The 14423-nt window shown below is 39.7% G+C and overlaps 1 protein-coding gene across 1 annotated transcript; it reads left to right on the top strand.

Moving 5' to 3' along the window:
* Positions 1-655: 655 nt before the first annotated feature.
* rasl10a (RAS-like, family 10, member A) lies at positions 656-11311 on the top strand (the record flags this gene model as incomplete). The annotated part of the gene is made up of 3 exons (XM_079250658.1): positions 656-871; positions 9012-9136; positions 11041-11311. The coding sequence occupies 3 exons, from the start codon at positions 656-658 to the stop codon at positions 11309-11311; spliced, it is 612 nt and encodes a 203-aa protein (XP_079106784.1).
* Positions 11312-14423: the final 3112 nt, after the last annotated feature.

The following is a 14423-nucleotide window of genomic DNA, read 5'->3' as shown; positions in this document are numbered from 1 at the left end:
TTAGATGTAATCGAAAGCGAAATGAAGATGGGAATGTTTCATGCCATTTCCTAGCACGTGGAAGGCTTATTTACGAGTCCTTCCTGTGATGGAGGAGTGCGGCGCTGGTGCATCGGTGGAAATGAGTGTGAGGTGCAGAGGAGATTATCTATGAAGAACACGAGAGCTCCTGTGCGTTTGGGCAAGGTCAGAGCCTAACCTAGGATAGGATTATGTCCATGTGGAGACGGCAAGGGCGGACTTTCATGTTTCCTCTCTGGGGACGAGGTTGGCAGGGGATGTCCCCTGAAAAACCAAGAGTTTCTCTCTGCGCGTTGGCTCGCAGAAGCAGCGAAAATCCCTCCATTTGCATGATCATGGTTGAGCTTATTATCTGACGACCTGCAAGCTGCAAGCCCCTCTGCTCTCACCCTCATCCAGGAGATAAAGTTTCCTCGCTGGACTCCACGGCTGGATCATTGATCACTGATTCTTGTGTTGCACGCTGCTGAAGCCGATTCAAGGGGATTTCGAGGCTGCCGGCTAGAGGAGCAACGGGAGTGTGTGTGTTTGTGTGTGCTGGATTCCGTCAGAGCTGCGGCCAGCTGTGTTTGTGGACGGTCACATCTGTCGTCGTCGTTGGCGCTGTCCATGGTGCTGAACTCGGACTCTCGGGATGGTGGAGACGTTGAGTATTGCAGTGATCGGTGCTCCCGGAGTGGGCAAAACTTCTATAATCCGCCAGTTCATTTATAATGATTTCTCGGAGGGTTACACACCGACCAGGACCAGATATGTGTACAGACCCTCCGTCATACTGAACGGCATCATGTATGAGCTGAAAATTTTGGACGTCCCGCCAATCTCCTCTTTTCCAGCAAGCGCCAGTCAGGTACTCTCCCAACATTTACCCCCCAAAAAAGATTCAACTCAATTGAAGAAAGGGTTTTTCAAGCATTAATGATCTTTTTTCTCTGATCAGTCACCCCATCTTGTTTGCTTGATCTCTGATTAATTTTACTAGTCTCTTCGCAGCTTCTGCTAAAGACAAAACCAGTTTTATTTATTCTTTTTTTTTTTCATTATTAGATGTCTCTACTAGTTGCTATGGAGACTGACTTTAAGCCTTAGAGCTTCACTTTGACAGACTAAACTCTCTCAACCCCCTCACGAGGAAAGAATGAGCTTTGTATTAATCATTAGATATCTTCTGCAGACTGAACTAAAGGCTCAGTTTAGACAGGTACATTCAGGTGAGCTGATTATGACTGTAGCATCATGGTACGCAAGGATCTGCTGTCATTTTATGTATTGTTGTTTCCTGAAAAATACTGAAGTGCTCATGCAGAAAGCAGTGGATGCTTCATATTTTTTTTCCTGAAAACACAAAGTTCAGAGAAAGCCATATGAGGTCTATGGCAATTAGTTTGACTAAAAACACACAAGCAGAAAAAACACAAAACAAACAAACAAACAAAAAAAAAATTCTTTAAGGTATAAATTGTGTGACTTTTTTTCCACTGTGAAAACAAAGAGGGAATCAAAAAATCTTGCAACTTAGGGAGAACCTGAGTTGTTTGGTCAGATTCAGACATCTGAAACACTGCTGGCTTCAAATAACCTTCAAATTACATTTTCTGAAAAGAATAAGAAAGACAGAGTTTGTTCAACTAAATTTGAAATCTTTAAAGGAAAATCTCATCATTGTGAAAACCATCAAGAGCTGCTAGAATTTGCATCCTGCAAAGTGAGACTTTGGCTTGGATAATATCCATTTATCAGCTAAAAAAAAGCTTAATTTTTTTGCGACACTGTGTATTAAAGTGCGGTCCTTGAAAACAGCCTGATCCACTCCACCTTTTGCATTAACGAGTTGTGTGTCACTTGAAAAGCTGTGATACTACATGATAGAAGCCCATCATGTCACCACACCAACATACTGCTACTGCTGCTGAAATGATGCCTGTTTTATTAGCTTGGTTTCTTCAGATATCACTATACAAACCCTGTGATGGGAAACAGCTGAAGAACTTGAATAAGAGATGTTATAAAGTGTTGGTTTGCAGTGCACTCTGAAAGCCTGGTGCTAGCAGAAAAAAAAAAAAACGCCTGACAAGTCGCTGAAGTGCCTGAGTGATCATCCTCTTAGAGTCACACACAACCTGTCTTCCACATATAACAATTTGTTGGAAGGTGTAAAAATGGCCTGCAAAGTGCTTCACTGTCTGCCTCCCGCAGAGACCCTCTTTAAAGACTCTGAATATCTTAGTTTGTATGCTAAATGCTGCCTAATGCCCTTCAGGGAACAAGCTGGTAGGTGTGACCGGAAAGCTGGAATTAGACAAATGTGTCTCATGGGTTTAAGTGTGGGAGTGTGCCTGTCCAAAAGGTTGACTCACACCAGCAAGCTTTCATTATCATGTTGTATCATACTCTGCACAATTTCATACTAACTGGTGGATCAATGGGAGGGTATGAAAGGGACTTGGTGGAAGGCACACAGGAGGGGAAAACCATTAGCCGAGTGCCACTACAGCATTTTCATCAGACAGATTTATTGTTAGTCATTTGCTGAGGAATAACCCAGCAAGGCTGCTGTGCCTTTTCTTCTCTGCTCTGGTTGTGTCCCACTTTTTCTCAAGCCCACTCTCACAGCTTTTCTGGGGATGTCCTGTATTTACAGTGAAAGTACTGATATGGCATTTTTAAGTCACAGCTCTTTCTGTAATTTAGCCCATTGCCAGAGACATGCAACCTGATACACGGGCTGTGGTTGCACACAGCAGCATAAAAGACCATAACTGAAATTTATTTGCTGTCTGCAACAAACAGAATTAAACGACCATTCCCTGTTAGAAAACAGCTGGGAATAAAACCCGAGCAGAGGACAGAACGACTGCAGTCAATTGCTAAGTTTGCACAGACTTCAATAGATACAGTCACTGTAAGTGAGGTTTAATTCAGCCTGGAAAATTTGAGTTGAATAAGCTGAATGAGTGAGTATGTCTTCATAAAGATGAGGCATGGCTGTTTCTCATCTGTTTAGATTATATTTAAAAGAAGACCAGCAGGATCCCAGGCTGACCTCATTTCAGTCACCCCACTTTTATGTTTGCCAAGCATTGTTACAGGCCAAATTTCAATTATTTTACAGTAAGGCCGTGATGGTTTAATGATTTATTTGCTTTGGCGTACGCCTCCCTGTTGCCGATGGTATAGCTTTTAGAGAGCATCTGTCACAGTGTTGCAATCGGATGTGATGGCAGATGGATTTAAGCCTGACGGAACATTCAGTATGATTGTTCTTGTTCTTTTTTGTTCAGGCCATAATGTATCTGCATGACTTCCTCCCACTCAAGATGCTCCCTCTCCCTCTTTCCTGCTCTCTATGGACATTTTCTCAGTTATCTCTGTCAATACTCTTTGATAACAGCATGGAAATGACGGCTTTTTATGTAACACATTTTGACTCTTGCAGAAGCAGCAGAAATATGAGTTCATCTGTTAACTGCAACAGAGATTTTCAAGCAGTTTTAGCGTTAAGAGCTGAAATGGTTTGACTGCTTTGGTGGCAAATCTTTGCCTTTTGTTTTTCCATTTTTTTTCTCTGTTTCTCTGTTTGCTCCAGCAGCTGAGAGAGCCCAAGGTGCTGGATCTTAAAAGTTATGAAACTACAGTTTGCTCTATTATACTGTGTTTGTACCAAAGAGCATAGGTTATTTGCTGTGGAAGAAATCTGAAAGTATCTTGCCTATTTGTGCATGAAGGTACCTAACTATGAGTATGAAGTGGGTAATAATCAGACTGTCATGTGCTGAATAAACTATGTTGTTCAGAAAAAAAAAACAATCCCACAAAGAGAAAGAAAAAATCACACACTACATCAGCCTGATTTTTACGCGATGATAAAATCTACAAGATAAATTTTTTCAAAGGCTCCACTTTGAGCTTCACTTTCAGTTCTGGGTTTGTTTATGTTGTTTACCCATTCTTCAGATCCGGTTGGTATTGGGTGCCACTATGTGGTTGCAAGTGAACACAGATGTGTTTTATTATCTTCTGAGAAAAAAAACAAAAAACTGGACAAAACATTTATGTAACATTGAAGAGAGGTTGACATCAATAACATTAACCGTAACAAAGTATGGAAACCAGATGTGTATTTGCTGCACATTAGTGTTCAATTTAATCAGACTAAAGAAGTTCTTGATTAGTTTGTGTTGCCCCTCAGTTGCAAGGACTTGAGCTCTCTCAACCACTGGAGTTTGTCAGCAGAACTACTCTAAATCTATCTGGTCATTTCCTATTAAAACTAGGAGAAATGGGGCATTAATAAAGAAATAACTCATTCAATTTTTGATCCCAGTTCATGTAATATTTTCTAAACCTGCAACCCAGTAACATTGTGGTTATTATCTGTTTAAATAAGCAATATCCTTACTTTGACAGACAAAGATGATAAAATGAATAACTGCATAGATTAAAAAAAAAAGCACATTTGATGCTGTCATGGAGAATTGAATAAGAAGACTGACCCAGTTGCTCTCTACTGTCCCTTTAAACATTTATCTGTACAAAAGCAATAAGTTTCCTCATAATGGCAAAAACCAAACGTGTACCAAGATGATTAGCCAGTTAATAGCCCTCCAACTAACCTTCTGTGAGACCACAAATTTAGCTTTTTTAACACTTGCATTTTGCATGGGTTAAAACAAGAGAGAGAGTGAGAGAGATAGAGAGAGAGAGAGAGAGAGAGAGAGCGCTAAAACATGTAAACATGTATAAGTCTAGATGTGATAAGTGGATTACATAAGCTCTAGACAAAGCTAAGCTGGTAGCTTGATATCTAATTGGCATCGAACTCCCCTCTATGGAGGGAACAAGCATATGCGCCTCATTCAAAACAGTTCCTTTAGCTTTATTTGAACTTGTACAAAGTCCTTATTTGCTCATCTTTCAGATCAGCAATTCATGACTGTGACGAGAAGAGCCACACTTGATACCTTCAATATTCTGTGATTTAAAAGTGCAAAAACCAGGCAAAATCTTCCTCCTTCATCTCAAACAAGGCAAGTACACAAATGACTAAAAAAGCTTGCAGCTTTTCAGTGTATTTTTGTCTATAGGTCATTGTTGAATAATGGGTGTTTTACCTGTAGGGGATGTAATAGATTTGAACTGCAAGTCATGCGGTGTGGCCTTTGCATAGCATCTCTTTAATTACTCAGCACCCTTTTCCCACAAAAAAATACCCAGTTTCCCTCCTTGAGCATGATCCATCACAAGCACGCATACCATTAAGCTGCCCCCCCTTCTCCCAGTAATATTAGGAAACACGGCAGCTTTGTCTTAGCTTGACCATGGCCCACGGTTGTCAGGGAAACATGTTCTGTTTGGCTCTTGAAGATGAGATGCTCTTTTTCTGCACCATGGTAAAAAGGCCGATTGGAGGATGCAGACAGCAGCACCACACTTCGCATTGATGCTCCCACAAGAGCACACTCACATCCTGCAGGGAAACACAAATAAACATGCCCACACACGCATTTTGCATTTATTTGATTCCAGTTCATGAGCGGTAAATTGATGTGTTGTCTTGTTTTTAATTTCTTTGTTTTGCTTGTGTTTCTTGTTTAGCGTGTTACAGAGATATTAGATGTGAATGCAAGCTGCTATTTTTAGCACGAAAGATGTGAGGATACAACTGAAGTCACTGTGTGCATGTCACGTCCTCAGTTACCTCAATAATCAGAAAAGGCTAAGCTTTGATCATATGCATTGCGAGGGCTGGAAATGCATCTTTTTATTCCATTAAATGATGGCACAGCCTGAATTTAAATTATATTTGACACAAAAAGTAAAAATTTAAATCAAAAAGCTCAAAGTTGAATGAAACTTTCTGTAAGTCGTTGCTAAAAAGCTGCTGAAAAACTTGAGAAGGGGGAATCACAGTTTACACCAGTTTTCCCGACACAGACTTGCTCTTCCAATGTCACTTCTGACTGCAGTGATCTTACACATGTCTGCCTCCATGCCTGATCAGCCTCATTTGCTTCCTGCTCATGTGTGAGGCAGTTTCTTCCTGTCAACACAAACCCATAAATAACCTCTTCCAAGCCGAATGAAGGCAAATTAATTCTCATCATTGTGCTGGCATTATCATTAGCATTATCACACTGATTGTCACCTTTTCCCTTAGCCTCCCCCTCACAGCTGATCAGCTGATCTTCAGTATGCAGATGGGCTGTGCAGCATGTTGAGTTAAAAAGCGCATAAACCAGAGGCTTGATAGCAAAGTTATTGTATTTTCTTCTATTTAAAAATAATCAATTTATTGCAGGAGGAAGAAAGACAATCAGCACTGCAGCAGATCAGTGAGCATTGCACTGCTAAACCTCTAGGTCATATCTGCCTGCACACTGAACAGAAGCATAATATTTAATTTTGATATTTGAGTTTTCAAAGCAAATATGACACAACAAACAGAGCAGCATAGAGGCCAAATAATCTGAGCCGGAGGTTCAGGTGCATCAGTCAAAAAGCATTATGCACATCGAGAAGAACAGCTTTGAAAATCATGGTAGCATATGACAAATTTAACTGCTCCAGCAGAGACAGCAGTCAAACCTGGATTTAGGTTTATTTATTACATTTTCAGAAGCAAAATGGTTTAACATGCTGTCAAGGCAAGGCGAGTTTATTTGAATAGCACATTTCATGCCAGGCATTGATAAAATATTTAAAATAGTATCTGTGAGCATCAAAATTACACATCAAGATCATTTTTAAAGGTAACTTTGTGAGATCAGCTTAGATCTAGTGTGTACAGATTGATGAATATCCACATTCACCCCCAACTTTGCCTCTGCTTATTTCTTTTACATAATAGACACATCTACTTTCCACTCATCAGCTCTGACATCCCATAGTTTAGATGAGTTGGTCTAAAACTTTTAGAGGTTTTCAAAAAAACTTTTTCAAGTTTTATTGTACCTTCAATGTGGTTATTTATTGTGCACGTAAAAGATCCCAAGTCATTTGCATATAAAAGTCCCAAGTACATACGATGGCTCAGGTGGAAGAGCAAGTAATCAATGACCGGAAAATTGGCATTATCAAATTCAATACTTAAAAAAACACTGCTTCTTCTCTGATCCAGCAATGTAACTCCATTTTCCAAACAGATATCCAGGATTTGGCATTATTCCATGCATGTGATTGTTTCTGCACACTTTAGCATCAGTTGCAGTCTCAAACCCCAGAGCTCGCAGTATGAATGCACATGAACACCAGAGGTTATGTTGACACCCTGTCTGCTTGTCTTATCATCTGTTCCTGACTTTTTTTCTTTTATGATTTGGACATTCTCTTAAACCCAGATTTTCTTATTTCCCTTCCTCAGCAGATCCTTTTCCCCTCAACTTCCTCTATTTGCCTCTTCCCCCATCATCAGATGAAATGTTTATAAATTTCTTGTGGGGTGTTTGAGACTGTTAGGGAGGTGGAAATGGTGCACCTGTAAGAGCTTAGGGAAACATATAATAAATAGAAGATTTGGTCACGTGTTTTTTCTTTTTTACTGAAGCAACTGCCCCCCCAGTCAGGTGCAAATGCACCCACTTGGGCTATCTGCTTTAATTACACTTTGAAAGTCATTAGGATCGAACACAACACTGCTGTTTGCCACACGTCATGTGTCCTGAATGACAAAGCTCAGTCAAGCTGCAACAAAAGTACAACTGTCCGTTTTTCTTTTCCTGACAGCATGCGCGTATTTGCATTTGTCTAGTCATCGCCCTTGACTATGTGTAGCTAGGAGACTGAGCAGTGCTTTCTGCTGGGTAGTCACCAAACGACTTTGTTCCAGGCTGTGAGACTCCAATACCAATGCCAGCTCTAGGAATTCATTGACTCTGCACTTTCTCTGCAACAGAGGAAAGCAAACTGTGACACAGAATCAGTGTGCTTTCAAAATATTAAAGGAACACAGAACACACGTTGTTCTGCGAGCTGCTCTTTATTACTGTATTCTTTGGGTGCACTGTACGCTATCAGCTCTGAGGCATTGTGAGCTAAATACTAATCACAAGGTGAACTTGCTGACAATGACAATGCATTTATAGTGCATATTCCAATATACTATAGAAATCTCAACACTGCGTTAGCAATCTGTAACCATCCCACCTAAATACTACTGTCCTGAAGGTTTTTGATGTCTTCCTGCTTTAACACACCTGACTCAAATTAAATGGATCTTACAGCTGATCAACTTTAGCACAATGACTTATTGAGTCAGGTGTGTTTGAGCAGGGATACACCGAAAACCTGCAGGATTGTGGCCCTTGAGGTCCAGAGATGGACACCGGAGATGCTAACAGAACCAGGATAGTAACATCCAAACAAAATGGAGTTGAATCTTTTATCTCCAACTTTATTAGTGAAGCACTCCAAACACTTTTTTTGTTTTCTTCCATAGACAGTTACATCAAAATTAATAAGAACTAAATTTAAACGTTGTTTAGATTAGCCTGAAAAAGAACATTTTACATGGTCTATAAAACAAAACTTTAAATACTAAATTTTTGCTTATGCTGTGTGTTTTCATTGTGGTGTATTAAATAGTATAATATTCTATTAACATGCTTTAGCCTGAGCACCCTAACGCCTGTCATAATAGGAAATTGCAGACTTGGTAGCCATTTTGGTTCTCATGAGGGGCTCCATCAGGCATGAGAACATAGGGCTTTAGTAAAACAGGATCTTCTGTCAGACTCCATATCAGTCTGAGAAAAAGGATCCCACGAACATACCAAAGACTGACTGATCATTTAGTTCATATCTGGAGTTTATAACATCAACTAATCAGAGGAAAACAATAAGTTAAAAATATCAGCATTTCTGAAGTCGGCATTAGGTCATGAGGATACTTTACCTGGGTATAAATGTCATATTTGCCAATCGAAGAACTAAACGGTTTCTTTGGTCATGATTCCTTTCCTTATTCTTCATGTGCTTCTCTGTGTGTCCTTTAGGAATGGCTGGATTTACGCTGCAGAGGCGTTCGCAATGCCAACGCTTACATACTGGTGTACGACATCTGTTGTGTGGAGAGCTTTGAATACGTCAAAATGATCAGACAGCAGATTGTAGAGAACAGGTATGGTCAAACTCATACTCACAACTGGGCATACAACCACTGATAGACCACCTCTTAACGCTTACTGGCGATATCGTATGTGACACCCTGTTACCCGTTTGGAGACAGCATGCAATTTCAGAGCTTGTCATAAAGCTCTTCAGTCTGATGACTGACAGTTATATTCACCCTTGTGGTGATGTAGTTTAATTCAGCTCACCCCCTCTTTAAGTCATGACAGCTTTGTTACAACATTTGCTATAGCATTGCTGCATTCTTGTAACCTCATGGCACAACTGATTTAAGATGATTTTGGGGTTACTTTTGTTTTTTTTTACTAGATGGAGAACTGCATGAAAGGTCTGAAAGGTTGAGTGCCACAGGATATGCAGCACAAGGTTTCCTGAATAGCTGAAGATGTGAACCAAAAGGGCTGAACTCTAGAGAAAAAAAAATAAGACCACTGAAAACCTGCTTCTCATCCTGACTACTGGGACACCGGCATACATTTACATATAAAAAGGACATTGGAGGGTCCTCATTTGTTTCCTGTGTTGTACACAGCCAATGTGCCTCTGCACTGTTCATGCTCACTTTCTTGCTGCTTTATACTTGTGGCTCAAGACAGAAACCCATTATCACCAGCAGGAAGGGTGAATGCAAGAAGAATCCAAAACAGGAGAAATGAATAATTACTGGACAAAGATCTGTTGTCAGAATAAAGGAGACAATGAAAAGCTGAGAAGAGGCAGACGCTGCAATAAAATCATGAATGATAGAGGGTTCATAAAGGAAGTTTTGAGAGTTTTCTTTATATTGTTATCAGATACAACAGAACAACACAGGGCTGATATGCTCTGGTTCAACAGGAATCTGTTCCAAACAAGAGTAACCTCATTTTTCTGCCCTATTTTTTTTTTAAGCCCTCTAGCATGGAGCCTACCGTGAGCTCAGTGAGGCTTATGACAGTGCTGTATCCCAGCATCACTTCTGCTTGGTTCTCATACGCAAATGTATGCACACAAGTCTCCCTCTGCAAAAATAAACAAATAAATAAATCCATTAAATTCCAATAAGATGTTTCTTTGTAAACCTCCTATATTAGCATGATATGTGAGAAGAACAGTGGATGTGGCTTCAACTTTTCCTCAGAGTTTAAGAATTACACCATATATTAGCCTCTACCCCTCTGTGGCTTCCTTGCCATCAAGCTCAATGTCCGTCTGTGAAAGAAGGTGTGCAAATATGCATGCATGTGCAAATCCTTGTTGGAAGATAAAACACTATGTAAAAAAAATCTTTGCTTTGTAAAAGGAAAACTTGTTAACACAGCAGATTTAAGGGGATATCTTTCTGCTAAGTCATTATTATTCTCAGAAAGTAGAAAGATATCTTATCCTTAGACACACTGGTGCTCCCACAGGTTTCTGATTTAATAGTTCTCACTAAATTCACTTACAATATCTCTGAATATTTTATTTAAGTCGTTTAGTTTTCTTTAGATAAATACAACTGCTTTAAGCAGTGCAAGTACCCATAACAACCATATTAATCTAAATCCTTTCCTCCTTAACTTGAGCATCACTTAGGATTCTTAAACTACCAGCAGTCAGGTGTTACTGGAAGAGACGGAACTTGATATCAAGCGATAATAGATGCATATCCACAGTGCAGTAGAACTAGACTTTACAAATAAATCTTGAGGCATAAATGTATTCCTAGCTCTTCTTTGCCATACATTTACAAGCGCAATAATGCTGTTAACCAGCTACTGCAGAGTGTGGTGGGAGGCCCCTTGAGCCTGTGAGCGCTAATCCTCCAGTCCGCCCCCTCACACCTCAAGGAAAAAAAAGGAAAAAAAAAAAGAAAAACACTTCAGCTGTACTTTTAAAATTGAGGCTTTCCCCGTTTGCATTTTCCTACAGGGAAGGCAGCAGCAGTGAGGTGCCAATCCTGGTGGTGGGTAACAAGAGAGATTTGCAGCGGCAGCGCTTCATGCCTCGCAGGGCAGTGTCGGTTCTGGTGAAGAAGACCTGGAAGTGCGGTTACGTGGAGTGCTCTGCAAAGTTTAACTGGCACGTAGTCCTGCTCTTCAAGGAGCTGCTGGGCATTGCTGTGGCAAGGGGGATGCGCCAGAACCACACCTCCATCCGTCTGCAAGGGGCACTACAGAGGAATCGCTGCACCATCATGTGACCCTGAGAGCTCCCTCCACCCGTCTCAACTCTGGAGTGGAGCGGCCCTGGAGAAAAGGACTTTATATCAAAATGGCTGGAAAACTACCCTGTGGCCTCCTGCTTAACTGAGCTGACTTTTCATAATGAGGTTTATTAGACTTTTTGCGCTGTAAAAGACACTGAAATTTCCCTCATGGTCATCCAGCTACTTCCTAGTCATATAATGCCCACTGTGTAGAGACAAAGAAGGTTAAAACCAATAAATTAAGCATAGCACAGTTATATTTTTCTCACATCAGCTTGAAGACCAAGCGTTTCAGGCTGTGCTTCCCAATGTGACATAGCAGTAGGCCTGTAGCCAGGCCTGACAGGATGGAAGCTGTGCTTGCAAGATCCAGAGTTTAGAGGCAGCAATATCATCCAGTCTTCCTTTACAATCAGTCACATTCAGTAAGGTCAAAACACATTTTGATTTGTTTCCACATATAAGGCCAATGATCTGCAAGATGGAATAGCCAAGATAAAATGAATACCTTCTAAAGAGGTTAACTCAAATGTATATAAATAGATATAGTGTTAATCAGAGAAGACTGCATTTTCTTTCTCACTCTTTTCTTGTCCATAAAACATTCTTAGCTTACATTAAGAAAAAAAAAGCTGTTTATTTTGACCAAGGTTGTTTTAAGGTCATCTTGCAGCAGAAATACTGCAGTCTCTTATCATGATATCCTGTAGGGTTTTAATCTGCTCCCTCCCCTGACTCACTGTCTGTTTCAGACGAATACATTAAATCCAGGGAACTGGGGCTCCTGCAGGAGGCTGCAGAGCCCAAACCTCTGCTGGCAATGTGGTTGTTTCTGTGTGTATATGTGTATGTGTGTGTTTAGGCTTGGTTTACTGTATTTGTGAGGCCAGACTTAAAAAGCTAAACTCCACATTTTCAAATGGCTACGGGAGACCTAAACCACACTTTTAGGGTTAGTATTACGATGGATTAAGGTTAGGGGCAAGGGAATGCTTGCTAGTGATGGCTCCGAGGTAGATGTCCAAATGTGTGTTTGTGTGTGAGTGTGTGAACGAGAGAGCAGGTAAAAAAGACAGTGTGGGGTAGGTTTGATAGCTGACATTCAGGCAAGAAAAGGACAGATGCAGCTAGATGAGACAGATGTTAAAGCTTTGGATTGGAAAGGAGCAATAAAATCCTGCAGTGATGTCCTGACTGCCTTTATATACATTTTTATCGAAAATGCCTCACACTGTCATGTGCACTCAGATATCCAGCAAAAATTAAATAGAGCTCAATAATGTCCACAAACTGCCCCATCGCAGACAAAAGTGGATGATTAATAAAGCTTTAATATCACCATCTGATACCATCTGATGAACAATGCCAACTGCTTTTCTTTTGATTAGACCAAGGTAGGCATTTTAGTAAACATGGCTGCACTGGAAACAGAGAGACCTACTGTATATAAAGATGATTTGTAGAGTAATCAATTTGCATGCTTTTGTTGGTAGAGCCAACAGGTCAGGGTTTACTTGCACTGATGTGAAAATGTGATATTGTGTTTCATTTTTGTATTTCATGCTTTTCTGACTGTAATGTGCACTTGAATGGGTGAATGTGATTGTTTCTTTCCGCTGGCATGTAAGAGCAAAAGCTCTCTCCATGATGTACTGCAGTGTTAAACCTCCAGTCAAGCCAGTTGTTTGTGTTCCTCTTTTAGTTCATTTTGAGTTTTTCCCAGTAAAATAAAAAAAAAAGAGAAATATGTAGCAGAGACACTAGGAAGTTTGTGTAGCATGAGTTCTCACCACTTTGTTTGTGTGTGCATTTCCAAATAATAAGGGCTACTCTTTTTTTAAAAAAAAAATCAGATTTGTTGTATGTATTTATTTTCTATGTTGTTAGTAATGTGAGTATTTTTTTTCTTTTTGAAACAATGAATTAATAAATACATTTGGAAATAGAAAATTTATTTTTTTGTTTATTTGTTAAGTTCAACAGTTTCACCACATTATTATCATTTTGATGATGTTGCCATCTTGTGGTAAAGAGATGTTATCAGGAGCAAGATCATTGAGAGACAAGTGAACGTGGATCATGCATTCATCACCTTCCACTCATCGGATTTCTTATATAAATATGTTTCTCACTAAATTACAGGAAATGAGCCGTTCATCTAACTAACTCACCAGTGTATTAACAGATGTCCTTTAATCAATGACTGTTTTAAACCATTAATTAATTTATCTTAATGCATTGTACATGTATTTCCACTTAAGCTTAAATATGCAAAGTTTAATTGTGGTTGTGGTAAATATGATTAACCTTTTGCTTTTTTCACTTGCACCATTTAAAAAAAAAACATAACATCACTGTCATGAACATTAACCATAAAATTAAAAAAAACACATTGACATAAAATGAGCTTGACAAGATAGTTTTTAAGATTGCATGATTTAATAGAGCAGTGCAGAAATGAACGTCTACATTTTTTGGATGGGGCCACTTGCTTCTTCTGTAAATAATCGTGCCACGGGCCCTAGAAAGACATTTAACAGGCTGGTACAAAGTTTAATTTGTACTTAAGCACCGAAGAACTTTCATGATTAGAAAGTAAAAACATGTTTACTGTGGAAAAATATTTATTAGATTAGTAGGTTAAACTCTTCCACAAGTAACAAGTGGAACAATTTCAATACTGTATTTTATCTAATGGTAGCAGGACAGGCGCAGGTGGAATTAATGTGATTAATAATTAATCGAGTTAACTCACGACAGTGAACCAGCACAACAACCTTCTCGAAGCAGTGTGGAAATAGCTGAGCTGTTAGGTGCGCTTTATCAAAGTCTGTCCCGTGTCTGTCTCTACTCATCCGACTAACTTTAGATCCGGTCTGAAATCGAAAGCCAAACCGCGTGTCAAATGTTTAGGAATGTTTAGATAACAACGTCACGTGGGGCAGGTTCGACTATAGACTTCAACTAATAGAGCGGTCATCCCCAATATGGCCTCAACCAATGAATGACTTGATAACATCTTCACCCTTCTAGAAATGCTACCATGAGTGGTTAGTGATGTAGTGATTACTTTTGTCTTTTGTGATATAATTATACTATAATATGA

The sequence above is a fragment of the Telmatherina bonti genome, assembly GCF_933228915.1.
Source record: "Telmatherina bonti genome assembly, chromosome: 13".
In the NCBI taxonomy this organism is placed as follows: domain Eukaryota; kingdom Metazoa; phylum Chordata; class Actinopteri; order Atheriniformes; family Telmatherinidae; genus Telmatherina; species Telmatherina bonti.
Note: the sequence above shows the minus strand (reverse complement) of the source record. Positions and strands in the feature narration are given on the sequence as shown.